The following is a 15,062-nucleotide window of genomic DNA, read 5'->3' on the forward strand; positions in this document are numbered from 1 at the left end:
ATATATATATATATATATATATATATATATATATATATTATTTATATATATATATATATATATATAACACAGAAGCATGAATTTACGAGGTTACTTTAACCACTTTTCTCCCGATTGCTGCCGACCGAAGATTGGCACAACGGAAAGAGTTTTCGATGGACATTTTTGACCAAATCAGATCTTTCGCTCAGAAGTTTATCTATCAGAGTTTAGCTTCGCCGTGTACACGTAACGGACATGCAAACATATATACACACAACATATACACGAGATCCCACACACGCGGCATTGTAAACATTTGTTTATAATTTATGAGAATCTCGAGAGCACATTTTTTTTTACGCGATCTCTTCCATGACAGGTGTACCTAATTATTACATACTTACGGGTTTAACGAATCATCAAATCGCGTTATTTCCTCCCCCTCCCCCTCCCGATCATCTAGCTATTCTTTAAGCTAGCTCAGCTCAGAGCGCATAATAAACGTTTTTCTCCCCCCTCTTTTTTTTCTTGCTCTCCTTCCTCTTCTTTTTCTGAGTTTTTTATATATCTTAACGGTAGGCGATAACGCTGTTTAGATGTTTTAAGGTATTTATTGGGCTGCTATGTGATTTGTTGGAAATTATTTTGAGAGAACTTTTTTAATTGTGAGAGAGCGCAAGTGCCCGGAGCCGCAGCTGCAGCGACTACCGCAGCGGCGGCAACAACAAACAGCAGCTTTTTAGGGGAAAAAAAAACTGCGATGCGGTGCGACTTCGATGCTACGTTTGTTGCACACGCCTCCGTGTATGTAATCGACTATTTTGCGAGAGGGATTGTACGCTTGCGCGAGAGCGTGTAGCAACAAATGGCAGCGACGGGCAAAGGACCAAAATGTACAATCCGCGTTCGCCAATTATCCAAATTAAATCACTTTACGACTGGTATTCATCCCATTATTATGCGCGACGCATTAATAAAAGCATCGGAGAGAGAGTCTCGGAGATTCTCACATTTGTCCGTGATGTGGATGAGCCGATTTTTTTCGAGACATCTTGTACTTGCGAGGGCATTGTTGTGATACCACAGATGCAGCTTCATTGAAACTTGAATAAAAAAAGAAAAATAATGCGTTAACCAAACGTTGTACCTCGATACACATCCATTTATTCCGTTTAGAATTATTAGTTATTCTCATCTCGCGTTTCTTGGCACGATTTTCGCACAACATTCAGACGTAAAATCGTTCGGCACAAAAGTACAATTTTAACAACACGTTATTGAACACGCCAATATCGTATTATGTCGCACCACTTTCTCCAGCGGAGAATGCACTTGATTATTCACGATTGCGTATAAAGATCAATCTTAAAAACAAAACGCGAATCTCGAATATGTAAACGAGATTTACAGTGGAAAATAACAGAGTGAATAGCCGGCGCAATAATTTGTATCAATGGAAGAAACGAGTTTCCTTTCGCGTGTTATTTTACCGGGAATTTCATCACGTGTAATAAAGTAGCGCAACCTTATAAATAAAACCGGGGAAGTGTGACGTACGCAATCCGCATAATTGATCACGTCCGGCCTGCGCTATCTTATCCAGAATATTACTTCACTTCAGAGAGTTTTGCATCTCGACGATAATATCCTCGACTTTTAACAGACGTTCTTCTACCGTTTATATCCCACAAATATATTTCCATATAAGTGGGACGCGTCGGCCAATTTTATTCTCGTGCAATGAGGCATCTTTTCTCCCAAATTTCTGTAGTATTGTATCAACACTGATGCTCTGCACACCACCGAGATATTCTTGGAATAGTTATGAATGATGCCGGAATGATGACGAATACAGCTGATTGCGATATCATCACATTACTAGTATGCGTTGAGGCCCGAAGAGAGATATAACAATATAATGATGTAATGACTAAGTATTACACATTGTACCGCGGAGTCCCTGAATTCAAGATGTAGCAACCATTTGCCTTGGGAAACACTTGAATAAATCGCCGTTTCTTAATTATTCAGTTTCTTTTTGTTTTTTTAGCAAAATCTCAACAATGACAAATGGTAGTGTCGCACGCCAACTCACACACGCACGCACGCATACAGATTTACTATCTTAATCATAGTACATATACATACATACATACATATATATATATATATATATATATGTATGTATGTATGATATATATATATCTCAATATTTACACAACTTTACAAATGCTGTCGCACCGTTAACAAGCACACTGTATAGAAATACAAACGAGCAGGTCACAAATTTGTCCTGATCCTTCGCGTTAGAATGATCCTTAGTCTTTCGCGGCCCTGGTAAAGAATTATTATTTTCTATCTTAATATCTTCCTTTTCCCGAATTTATACTCGGTACAACATTGGCTATGTTCTCATATTTGATCACCCTATTTGCCAGGATTTGTTACGCACTTTATCACGAAGCTGTGTTAGTTGTAGAAGCGCCACTTGTGTACACGACTTCTTCATACTTCAATTTGCTTCTTCAACTCTCTTTTTCTCTCTTTGATATGAACATATTTTGAAAATTTTGAAAACAAAGCCAATACCCCCCGAGAGCGTGGAAATACGCATTTCATCTTCGTAAAATTTGGCGTCTATTTATTGGCCAAAACGTCTAGGATATCCCAAAATATCAGTATCCATCATCGCGTGGACGTACGTTAATATATTTGTAAGGCGGAATCTGTATCACAATTTACTTCTCTTCATTTCTCGTTCAGGACTCGACGAGTGTCCGGTGCTGTTCGATGTGTAGTGCTTATTCTCTACTTTGTCACTTGTCTCTAGCATTTTAACGGCTTTATAGTACTTGCAAAATTTTTCCCTGATCAGCTGCGCCTTTTTCCGATCTTCGGCGAGATTCACGGTTGAGCCCAGAATGAAATGAATGTCCTTGATGTGTTCCAATTTCAGAAGAATGATCTTGCGCTTGTTACGCGCGGTCTTTTTATCCAAGAAACTCAAATGACGCCGAAGCTTCCTATAGTCGTGCAAAAGTTGCTCGATAATATCTAAGCACAGCCATCGAGTTCTAGCGATGCATTTATCCGGCGCTTCGCCACTGCCTGCTTGGCAAATGTTGGTCAGAGCTTCAACGTGGGAATCACCGTCCAAATTCGCCAGCACAAAGTTCAGCAGATTCGGGATAGTGATAGGAACGGAAAACGGAAACACAGTGCTGTCTTCCTTTCTGCAATATTTCAGTTGTAAGAACATTAACACGTTGACTGCCACGGAATTTTTCACGATTCTGGTCTCAGAAGCCAATTTGATTTAATCAAGTGATGAAGCGACGAGATAACTCGTAGTTGGCGTCCTGGGTAAGTAAACAACCTACGAGATATCTCGTAGTTGGCAGTCAACGTGTTAAGGAAGATTTCATCATCGAACAAAATATGTTTGCACGAAAAAGAAATTCACGTTGAAAAGTGATGTCGTACCTCTTTGCAGGAAAGAATAAGATTGATGGGAAACGATTCATGCTGTATTCCCACGGCAAATCGTTGTTGTCCCCGTCAATTCTCACGAAAATCATATGGTCCATGTTGGATAAATAATGCGCCACTGTCAAGTACACATATGATACGGCACTGCAAAATCCGCAGTAAGGGGAGTGATGCATTATGACTACATCCTATTTAAAAAAATCCAATTAGCTTCTTATATGTTAAACTATCGTATAAGCGATAGAATATGACAGAACGCGCCGCAGTAAGATATTCAGATATACTGTGTGTCCATTTTAATATTTCCATTACCTCCAGAAGTATAACGGTTGTGAAAACAAGCAAATTTTAATCAAAGTTCGTTCAAATATCTCATAAACGACATAAATTTGTTTCTCAGGCTTCGCTTATCCATATTACTCGCCATACGTCATCACTAGCTGAAAAGCGATAATTTTGTCGTATCCTAACCTTGAATGGATCTAAGATCGTGTCTAGGAAGGTTTCTGTTGTCAGTTCTGGCACGCGAATCTTCGAACGTGTATTTACATTGTTACAGCTGTCCTCATTGGACGACGTTCTCTGTTTTTGCGTTTCGCAGCACTGCGAATTGTCCGAGCGCAATGTTCGTTCCAGCAGGCCTTGCGTATAGTTGTTGATAAAATCAACTAGTGCGTACTCGCTAAAATCATGATGCATGACGTACTGACTCTCCAGCTGAAATGTAAAAAAAAGGCACGAAGAGTGCCGTGAAGTGAAACGTACAAGTGAAGCGGCAAGGGTAATATAATGAAAGTTAAATTACTTCACTATCAGTCATTTTCATTTTATCATTGATCTCTTTTAAAACTACTTATTATTAAACAGTTGAATTCAGGCTCTTCACGAATAGTTTTTTTTCTCTTGCTCTTTCTCATATATTTTTATTATTAGTGTAGTTAAAGTTTTCTCCCCAACAAATTATATACTTAGTTTATATCAAAGGGACGAGATTTTCGTATAAATAAATAAAAAAATAAGTAATGTGGACAAGAAAATCTACGAGTCTTGAAGCTTACCGCGGCGTCCAAGATGACAACGGTGGTTTTATTTCTTCGCTTCGAGATATCAATCCCGAGACGTTCCGCAAAGTGGAAGTAATGTAAACTGTCGATAGCTATCAAAGCTAGTGTTTTGTTGGTCTTGCAGACCGAGTCTTTCAAGCTGATGTTAAATTGTTTCGGAGAATCTCGCGGGAACAACGACGGATGATAATTGTTGCCAGCTAGCCATCTTCTGCAGCGCTCCTTCAAGAAATTTCTTCTCACCGTACTCGCGGACAGCGGATCGTCTTTTCTCTTCGGCAATGACGTTTTGTACTTCGCACCTGCGTGCATTCTTAAAATAAACGATCAATTTACTACTCCAGTTGCGGTACGTTCTCTCGTGGATTTCATTTAAATAACATGCTCGAAATATACTCAAGTCTTAGATCAAATCTCTTAGATATGTCAGAGTTGCTATGAATCATCATACATGTTAATTACATGTGTACGTGTAATTCGCACGTGTTACCTTTTTAATTTCGACTCTTCCTGCAGTCTCATTACCGCGTAGTTCTTATTGTAATTGCACACCTGCTTCCCGCATTGCTCGACTGTCACCGTGAATACATCGGTATCCTTGCAAACACCGTCGAATCTTTCAGAAACGCTCACGCATATCTTCCTTTGCACCAATGGACTCATCGTTTTTATCTCACGCATGGTGCACTTATTCATTGCAATGTTTGCGCAGCAACTGTTGTTGATCCATTGCTGAATCGACACACTAGCAATCGGTTCTTCCTTTGCCTCCTCAACGTAGACTCTACTCTCGCTCAGAAGTTCGGCACATTCTTCGTTTCTAGAGAAGTGACGGATTATTGCTGTACGTCGTTTCGCTTCCAGACGCGTGACTATATCCTTCACTAATATATTATCCGCGCAGTTATAATATTGCAAGCCGACTTCCCTTACCTGAATGAACATTCGAATATGTTCATAAAAAGATATCACATATATTCAATAAAAAATATTTTTATGTTTACATTCGTATATAATTTATATATATATATATATATATATATATATAACATATCACTCAATAAGTCTCCGGTCTGACACATATATGGCAATACTGTTGACAGACCCATATGATTTCTGGATAGTAGCATCCTTCAAACGATACATGTCAAAATTTCATGACATTCAGATAATTAGCTTACAGGTTATAGTGGTTTTAGTGACCCCAGTTTTGTAATTTTTAAAACAATGGATAAAAAAGAATTTCGTGTGTTGATTAAACATTGTTTTTTGATGGGGAAAAATACTGTTGAAGCCAAACAGTGGCTTGATAAGCGTTATGGAGACTCTGCACCAGGGAAATCAACTATTATTGACTGGTATGCTGAATTTAAACGCGGTCGTACAAACACCGATGATGCTGAACGCTCTGGTCGCCTAAAATCGGCAGTCGTTCCAGAAAACATAAAAAAAGTCCACAAAATAGTTTTGAAAAACCATAAAGTGAAGTTGCGTGAGATAGCTGACACCTTAAAGATATCAGAAGGTAGTGTGTTTACAATTTCACACGAAAATTTGAGCATGTGTAAGTTGCTTTCGAAGTAGGTGCCGCGTTTGCTCACACCAGATCAAAAACAACAACGCGTCGACGATTCAGAGCGTTGTTTGGAGCTGTTCAAGCGAGATAAGAAAGATTTCTTGCGTCAGTATGTGACATTGGACGAAACATGGATCCACTACTACACACTTGAATTAAAAAGATCGTCAGCTGAGTGGACAGCAGCCGATGAAAGTCGTCCAAAGCGACCAAAAACTTAAAAGTCAGCTGGCAAGGTTATGGCATCCGTATTTTGGGACGCGCATGGTATTTTGTTCATCGAATATCTTGAGAAAGATAAAACTATCAATAGCGAATATTACATGGCATTATTGGATCGATTGAGTGTAGAAATCAAGAAAAAACGACCTCACATACAAAAGAAAAAAGTGCTGTTTCACCAAGACAATGCCCTGTGTCACAAGTCGATGAAAACGATGGTTAAATTGAATGAATTACGCTTCGAATTGCTTCCCCACCCACCGTACTCCCCAGATCTGGCCCCCAGCGACTACCGGCTTTTTGCAGACATCAAAAAGATGCTCCAGAGAAAGAAATTTGGCTCAAATGAAGAAGTGATTGCCGAAACTGAGGCCTATTTTGAGAACAAAGACAAATCGTTCTACAAAAAGGGCATTGAAAAGTTAGAGGAGCGTTGGAATGAATGTATCACTCTTGAAGGAGAATATATTGACGAATAAAGTCGAATTTAAAAAAAAAAATTTGTTTTTCTTAGCTAGACCGGAGACTTATTGAGTGATGTATTATATATATATTTTTTTTTTTAGATTTTAATGATTCTCTTAATGCTCTCGAGCAGAAGATAAGAGCACAAATTTGTAACATAACGCACCAGATTGTAAATGTAATTTTCCGTATGAAGCGGATTCCGGGGTGTAAAGAGAAACAAGACTGGCCCCTCGCGTAAATACGGCGCGAGAGTAAGCGCTTTCACACCAGGTGGTTGCAGCCAGAGAGACGGCTGATGGATGGAACTGCTGATCCAATTGAGGATGCTCTCGGAAATCCATTCCTTATCTTCCGGATAACTCTGAATGTTTTAATGTCGGTTTATTACCTAGAGTAGGCTAGATTCGCACGTTATACACTTACTAAGGATTCATTCCACATGAGCAAGCTTGCAGATGGATATCTGTAGATTCCATAATTCAATTCGCTAGACAACGTATTGGTCACCATAGCAAACACCAGTTCTCTGTTAGGATCTCTCTCCAATGACCGTATCGCGGTTTTGTAGAACTCCTTATACCCAGGAGCTCTATCCAACCGTGTGAAATTAAAATATCCTACGACCACTGCCTGCAAGAGAATAAAGGTGAATTAATTGTAGAAACAATTAACACAATAGTGTTATTATACTACACATCAACTCTCTGTCAAAATTTAACACACAAATTAAATAAAAACTTGTGATGACTCGACGATAAATTAATCTATTAACAGAATGTAAAAATATTTATCTGTTCTCTGAGAAGAAACAAAAATACTCGGGGCAAGTTATTCTACTAAAATTAGTATCCGAAGGTTTCACTCATTTTCATTGGTTTATACTCACGTCATAGGTGACCAACAATTCCATCAGCTGTTCTTTATGAATTATCCTAACGATGGGATTCATGACAGCGTCTAGAAAACGAATCATGTATGGTGCTGTGCGAATGCCTCTGTAATTGATACCGGGATTCCTAGATGGGTACAACATCAACACCGGATAACCATGGATCTTATTATACTGTGCTCTGCATTCCGAGTCGGGATGCCAGCAATTAATGGCCGCGAAGAATATCTAAGGACACACACAGTACACAGGTGTTTACAAATGCTCGACGATCAGCTAAATCCCATAGATCCTGGTGCTTTCTCGTACCTGCGGATGATAAAATTGAGCAACCTTTTCAAACTCTTGTCTAAGCGCCTGGCTCTCCGCGTCCCATGGGGCGTAATACATGACGAAGCTAAAGTCGGTTTGCGTCATCCTCTCGATCATCGCACCCAAGTGGCCCTTGTAAAAATCCAGTACAACAGAGCTCCGATTGAAGAAAGGTTTTGCTACCGGAGGTTTGGAGACTTTGGGCGGCCTGCAAGGTTCATGAACGTGGATTCAGCGTGTACGTTACAGCACGGGGAAACCGCAAAACTCCAAAACTCACGAGCTGTGCAGCGCGGCCAAGGCGGTGAAAGTGATGGCGAGGACGAAGCAAACGATTTCGTAAGAGAACATTTTGACGACCAGCCGCTCTTCTATCGCCAGCTCTTCCTTGTTAGCCACGTCGTTACTCGTTGATTCGGATGTTGACGTAGACGCGGACGTGTTCGGGTGCTGTAGGTTATCGACATTTTTCGGTGGGATCGTCTCGCGTTCCTCTCTGGACGTTCGTCCAGCCATCGCCTGTCAGCCGGTGATCAACGCATCGCTATCGCCTTTCTCGCCGCGACCGCCTTAGTCCTTACTTATTAGATTATGAACGTTCGGCCGGCCAACTCTGCACTTGCGACCCTCGTGCCGTGCACATTTGCACGCGAGAGCACTTTCCAATGAACTGTTTGCCTCTATTGGTCTATTCTTTTTAGCTGCATCGCTGAACAGGGGCAATAAATTAGAGCGAGACAAAATACACTTGTCTCAATCTTATTGCACCAGTTCAGCTAAAAAGAACGGACCAAATGCATGCTGGATTTGGATAACTCGTATTAACGCAGGCCATCCCATTGGCTGAGCGTCATCTTGAAATAACATGCAGCCAATGACACGGCTTTCGCGAGTAGCGCAAATTAAAAGTATTCATGAATATTGCCCTTTTCATGAGAGTACGTTAAGCCCGTATCAGACTATGGATTGATTATGATTAAATTGAATTTTGGCCAATCAATGCAAAGTTAATTCAATTCAAATTTAATAAAATTTAATGAACTTTGTACTGATTGGTCAAATTTCAATTCAATCTCAATCTCTAATCCGTAGTCTGATACGAGCTTTACTCTCATATGTAATCGGAGAGTTTGAGTGTTCAAGACGAGAGGAAGGATTAGAAATAGAAATTCAAAGGAGAAAGACTGCGATTGTCCTTCCGTGTAGCAATTATTTTTAAATATACTCGTCAACATCCTTTTTATATTTTTTTTTCCCAGAGAATGACTTAATCTTTGACTGTTACTTCTGTCAAAATTGTCAGTTGCTGAGGGGTGTCTTGTTTTGATTTGCTCAATATCTTGGTATTTTGTTGTTAAATAGCAAGATGGAAATTAAACAACATCATTATGAGCTACGTAGCGGGATTAGGTCACGTTTGCACAACTTTATGATCTCAGATCATGAGGGATCAAACTTGGTAGCAACGGAGTGTCCTTATGATATCAGAAGTAGAAACCACAGAAGATCTTATACACCTGGAGGAGCAACAAGTAGTGAGAAGTCTGATACTAAATTGTAAGTGGTTGATTTAAGTTTAGAGTATTTGCTATTGATATAACAGAAATAATAGTGTGCAAGATACATATAATCAAATGTATTTCATTACCTATATTTTTATTCTCTTAAATATCTGTAGGACTAGAAGGAATAGTAAAGTGCAAGAGGAGAACATAGAAACAATAAAAGAGAAGGATAAAGAAAGACCCATGACAGGAAGTGTAAGAAATAATCAAAACACAAAATCAGTAAGTTCTTTAATATCCAGAAAAGCAGATCAATGGTCAGACTGTTAAAACATTAACAAGCAGATATTTATAATGGCCAAAGTGAGAATAAGGAGAATGTGTCCGATTAAAAGGTTGAACAAAAGTACGCAGGTATTATACCGTGCAAAGTACTCATCAGTGATTATTTATATAAAGAGAAAAAGAAAAATGACCCTTGGGGTGAATCAGGATCGGTTTGTGAAACTTACAAGCGAACTGATAGACTATGGAAGTATGTACATCTTGAATTTTATCATGTATTGCATGTATCTTTGACTATTTATGAAACAGCCTTAATGCTTCTCGCTGGCATAACAGCAAATATTCCTATCTATCCTGCTTGACTACTGTAAATCTTATACTACTTCGGAGTCATGATCTTCCTGCTAGAGAAAAATATATGTGTGTATGTGTGTATTGTTTGTAAACATTAATTTATAGCCCAAATTAATGATATTGATGATTGAGATTGGCTTTAGAGGATATAAACAAAGATTGATCGGCACTTTGGTGTGCTTATGTCAATAATAAAATTATCAGCATATTCAAATATATTTAAATATTTCAGTATTTATTCGGAGACAGATTATATGTGTTCACAAACATCACAATATCATTATGAAGCAGTTCCGGATGTGCTAGCGATGCCTAACGTGTCAAGGCAGTTTATACGCAAAGACGACAATACAAACAATTTTGAATATCGGTCGGTAGTCGGTTATCAAAATCAGATTTCACAAAGAACAACTGTTGTTTCGGAAAAAGTAACTTCTTTATTTCATTTGGTAATCTTATTTGCGCAGCTTTTCAGTATGTGTGTCGCTCTTTTTGCAAATAAAATGTTAATATATTTATGTCGTAAAACGTGACCTGTTTCTGAAATTTTACAGTCCGATGATATTTCGCTTACATGCGCATTAGATTCTGCAGGAAGATCAGCTCTGAACAAAAGCATGCATGCAAGACAATATGTATACGTGAATTCAGCTTATGCGGATTCAAAAAGTTCCTTAAATCTTCGGCAAAGGTTTCAGATGTTTTCCTCATTCTTATGATAATTGAAACTCGTTAAAAGTAAAAGTAGAATAATTAATTTTTGTGTTTATAATTTTACAGTGTTAGAAGACGGTTAATTGGAAAAAAGTTGATATGGATTTCAGTTTGGTGTTTACTCGTGCTTGGTGAGTATTAGGTAATTTTACGTTGGAACATTGCATCTCGACGCACAGAAAAGTAACAGAAAAAGAAAATTTTTTTTTACTATCGTACAAATATTTATATGAAATATGTTTCAGGTTCTTCGTATATAATTAGATATTTATTTTCTCCTGCTATTCATGATGCGTCAAAGAATGTGACAGATGAATTTTTAACTGTTATAAAGATGAACGAGAATGAAAGCAGACAAGTTGAAGAGAAATTGATCGATAATAATGTTCTGCTTAATAGAATGGAGGCGTTTGAAAAGGAACAGATGTATCAAAAGGTATAAATCGAAATTTTTACTAATTCTTATTATCCTTGTACAATCTTCTATTTAAAATTTGCATGCGTATAAGTAGGAATATCTCACGAATATCACCCGCATCTTGGAAGATTATAAAGAAAGGCAAGACGATTTGCGGAAAGAATTTAATGTAAGTTTTCGATTATATCGTTGCTCTTCGGCAAAAAAAGCCCGAGTACAAATTTTAGACAATAATTATATGACGGTTTTATGAACTCTGATATTCCTTGCAGGACATAAACACTGATATAGCAGATAAAATGAATATCAGCGGAGAACCGAACAATATAATAAATAACGAACTCAAGATGATCAGACATGAATTGGAGAAGCTGCGCAATTTTTCCGCGAAATTGGAATCTTCTGTAAACAATTACATCAAGATACAAGTGGAAGAAATCTTATCCGACTATTTTTATTATTTTCCATTTGAAATTTTGAAGAAGAATATAACGGAAAATGTGCTTAGGTCATGCAGTATCGAAGGTATGGGAATAAGATGCAAATCCGATAAACTTTGCCACGATTCGCCTGTTGAGAAACATTCGGATTTTCTTAATCTGTTTCAATCGTACACAGTCAGTAACGATGACGGAATCACGAATATACTTTTGCAGCTCAGGCAGTTTTGAACAATGATTCGAGCGATTCGAGCACTCGCATTTCGGAAGAACACGTTCGCAAGATAGTGAAGGATATTCTACGGATATACGACGCAGACAGGACGGGTAAAGTGGATTACGCTTTAGAGTCAGCAGGTATTGCAATCGCTCCGACGAGAGTAACTCCGAGCATGTGGTATTGACAAGTAAATCGATATACATTATGTTTACAGGAGGTGAAATTATCAGTACACGGAACACTCAGGGGTACGACGTCAAGTCGAAAGTTATTAGCATCTTAGGTTTTCCATTGTATTACCGATGCTGTAACAATAATCCACGGACGGTGATACAAATGAATGTAATGCAGCCAGGTATTTGCTGGGCATTCCAGAATTTCCCCGGATACCTCCTGATACGATTACGGAGCATTATTTATGTAACTGGTTTTACTTTGGAGCACATCCCCAGAATAATTATACCGTCCGGGAACATGTCGAGCGCGCCTAGAAACTTCAACGTGTGGGTATGTAATAACAGTTACTTTTTCCATGTAATCCCTGTATTTCTTCTGAAATAATTCTACGTTAAGATTCAAAAACTGCTTGAAATACTTTGGGTGTATTACAAACACATTAGAAAACATCTTCTAATATATGTTGATAATTTTTTATAATTTCCTTTTATATGAGATTATCCTGAGGGGATTGAGATGTAAATACTCATAATTTGCTCTCTCTCTCTCTCTCTCTCTGTGTGTGCGCGTGCGTGCGTGCGTGCATGCATGTGTGTTCATATTTATCATTCTTTGTTTTCTCACCAGGGTCTAACAGATGAGAATGATCCAAAGCCTGTAATATTCGGTGATTATGAATTCGTAAATTCTGATGATAATTTGCAGTATTTCCCAGTACAGGTACAAATTCTTTCATTATTGATAAAAATAATTTTCGAAGTATAAATATTGTGTAATAAATTTATAGTAATTTTACGAATTGTATTCTAACAAGCTCCTCAATATATTCTGTTATTATATACTTTATTATATATTACAAGTAGAACTTACATTTATGAATACTATAACTGATTTTTATATATAGAACACAACCATCGATAGGCCTTACGAGTATGTTGAATTGAGGATACACAGTAACCACGGACAACTAGACTACACCTGTCTGTATAAGTTCCGCGTTCATGGAATACCTACTTAGGGAATATCGATCCAATAACGTCCAGAGGTTCCTTTTTATATAAAAAAAAAACAACATTCAACAAATGACCCAGATATTTTCTTAACTACTGTTTAATATTTTAAGCTGGACATTAATGTAATTTATTTCTAATACCCATATATCATTAAAAAAATAATGACATTTGTAATTGAAAACAAAATCATATATGAAAGAAGCGATATTTGAGATATCTCATTTGCAGTTTTTTTTTTTAATCAGTCATGATGCACAGTTTAGTAGATGTGATACGTGATTGAACATTTCTAGTGACCCTAGATATAACAAATGGTCAGACATGACACCTAATGTTTTGTTACTAGACGAAAAGTCGCCACTTTGAAACTAACTTCGTGCAAACATCGATTACTAGGATTTCTCCATGAAAATTGCTTTTTGGCACCTTGTGTGTTCATACGTCAATTCATAGGTTCGCTTCGTCATAATTTTTGCGTGTTCCGAAATTTGAGAAACAAAAACTGTTGCAACCGTTTTGCGACCGAATGTACATCGAATATCGGACGTAGTGTGAATCCTGCATATAGACATCAGCTATGTTAGGTTTTAAGATCATCTTAAGATAATATGTAGCCAATAAAACGACTTTTTATTTCTTGCTGGAAAGCAACCGAAGCAAACTGATGTCTCTGATTTGCAAGAACGAACGCTATTACAAATGAAAAGTGATTATTACCCGGATGATCTCTTCCTGATATTCATAATAGGAAAAATCCTTTTTTACATGCCACAGCTTTCCGTGAGAGGTCTCCACGAGTCGCCTCGGAGCCGGCCCGGAAGAATCCCCGAACTAGAGGATTTCTAGCTACCGCTGATCGTTCCTGCTGTCGCGCGGGCGATAGGCGAATCAACGGCCTACGAATCTCTTCCTACTCGCGCGAGTTGGATTGGTTTGCTGTTTGCTGCGCGTCAGTCCGTCTTGAACTACTTGGGTAGCTGTTTGGTTGTGTCAAAAAGTGTGCAAGTTTTTTCATCTGCATGTTCGGTGAATAGCCGTATCTTCCTGGAAGTGCGTACAAAAAGTGGGTCAGTACTTCTCGTGCTAATGTGTGGATTTAAACATGGAATCGGATTATACGTCTCAATCTAACACGGTGAGTGCCGAGAGGCAGTGCAATTGCCGATGATTGAAAGTGACGATGAAACCAGCGCCGCGACGCGCCCTGAAATTTTCGGGGTTACGTGACAGGCTGGAGGAGAGATGTTTTGTGCGTATCGCGACGATTCCCGACCGTCTGACCGCGATGCATCAAGTGGAGTTTGATAATCATTATTCTTTGACACAAATTGCGTGAAAAATCTTCCTATGTTTCGTACATGCAATTATCGCTACGTTAAAATTTAATAGGATTAACGAACATACTGATAATATCATACATATATGCCTTCATGCGTCTATAAATTGCTATATGTAGAGACTCTCTCTCTCTTTCTCTCTCTCTCTCTCTCTCTCTCTCCTTCCTTTCTTTCTTTCTTTCTTTCTTTCTTTCTTTCTTTTTCCGCCTTCCTTTCATGACTCAAACCATTGCCTTTTTCTACTCATTATGAAATTTGATAAAGGTTGATGTATATAGAATATTAAAAGCATTATATTTTTATATAACTTTGATATATAGATGAATACACACATACATATGTACATGCTTATATGTATGTGTACACACCTCTTTATTATTCTTCATACTGTGTGTATTATATTCTTCTAGTTTATATATAATCTATGTAAATATTATTATTTTTTTAAGTATATATAAATATAGTTTTATTGTGTAGCAAAAGGTCGTTTGGACCTTGAGCCTTGAGAAAATAAGCGAATATATAAAGCATGACTGTTTAAATCTCTGAAAATATTTATGCTGGAGTCGCTCTTATGTGTGATCAGAGTCAGATAAT

General features: G+C 38.0%; 3 protein-coding genes across 9 annotated transcripts in view; 2 read left to right on the forward strand and 1 right to left on the reverse strand.

The window, feature by feature from the left end:
- Window positions 1-15: 15 nt before the first annotated feature.
- LOC106752356 (thioredoxin domain-containing protein 11) lies at window positions 16-8,660 on the reverse strand. Its single transcript, XM_014634001.1, has 10 exons — window positions 8,283-8,660; window positions 8,000-8,210; window positions 7,688-7,918; window positions 7,225-7,431; window positions 6,965-7,162; window positions 5,026-5,468; window positions 4,530-4,848; window positions 3,943-4,188; window positions 3,466-3,659; window positions 16-3,215 (listed from the first exon to the last, which is right to left on the reverse strand). The coding sequence occupies exons 1-10, from the start codon at window positions 8,516-8,518 to the stop codon at window positions 2,714-2,716; spliced, it is 2,787 nt and encodes a 928-aa protein (XP_014489487.1). The 5' UTR covers window positions 8,519-8,660; the 3' UTR covers window positions 16-2,713.
- A 309-nt stretch (window positions 8,661-8,969) lies between these two features.
- On the forward strand, window positions 8,970-13,218 carry LOC106752274 (SUN domain-containing protein 1-like). 5 transcript variants are annotated; one of them, XM_014633847.1, is made up of 15 exons: window positions 8,970-9,008; window positions 9,095-9,204; window positions 9,365-9,559; window positions 9,681-9,789; window positions 9,903-10,042; window positions 10,379-10,595; window positions 10,701-10,837; window positions 10,927-10,991; window positions 11,106-11,296; window positions 11,373-11,447; window positions 11,551-11,803; window positions 11,935-12,075; window positions 12,153-12,445; window positions 12,743-12,835; window positions 13,020-13,218. In XM_014633847.1, the coding sequence occupies exons 3-15, from the start codon at window positions 9,369-9,371 to the stop codon at window positions 13,131-13,133; spliced, it is 2,019 nt and encodes a 672-aa protein (XP_014489333.1). In that variant the 5' UTR covers window positions 8,970-9,008; window positions 9,095-9,204; window positions 9,365-9,368; the 3' UTR covers window positions 13,134-13,218. The 5 variants fall into 5 exon arrangements, with proteins under 5 accessions (XP_014489333.1, XP_014489334.1, XP_014489331.1 ...); XM_014633848.1 differs by lacking the exon at window positions 9,095-9,204 and having other exon boundaries at window positions 8,990-9,008; XM_014633845.1 differs by lacking the exon at window positions 8,970-9,008 and having other exon boundaries at window positions 9,030-9,204; window positions 9,442-9,559.
- A 772-nt stretch (window positions 13,219-13,990) lies between these two features.
- LOC106752289 (ADP-ribosylation factor-like protein 4C) overlaps window positions 13,991-15,062 on the forward strand; it is a 9,514-nt gene continuing 8,442 nt past the window's right edge. For all 3 annotated transcript variants that reach the window (XM_014633869.1, XM_014633868.1, XM_014633873.1), the window contains exon 1: window positions 13,991-14,263. The gene's annotated coding sequence lies outside the window, so the exon portion shown is untranslated. The remainder of the gene's footprint in view (window positions 14,264-15,062) is intronic.

The sequence above is a fragment of the Dinoponera quadriceps genome, unplaced genomic scaffold (genome assembly GCF_001313825.1).
Source record: "Dinoponera quadriceps isolate SergipeBrazil2010 unplaced genomic scaffold, ASM131382v1 scaffold248, whole genome shotgun sequence".
NCBI lineage: Eukaryota > Metazoa > Arthropoda > Insecta > Hymenoptera > Formicidae > Dinoponera > Dinoponera quadriceps.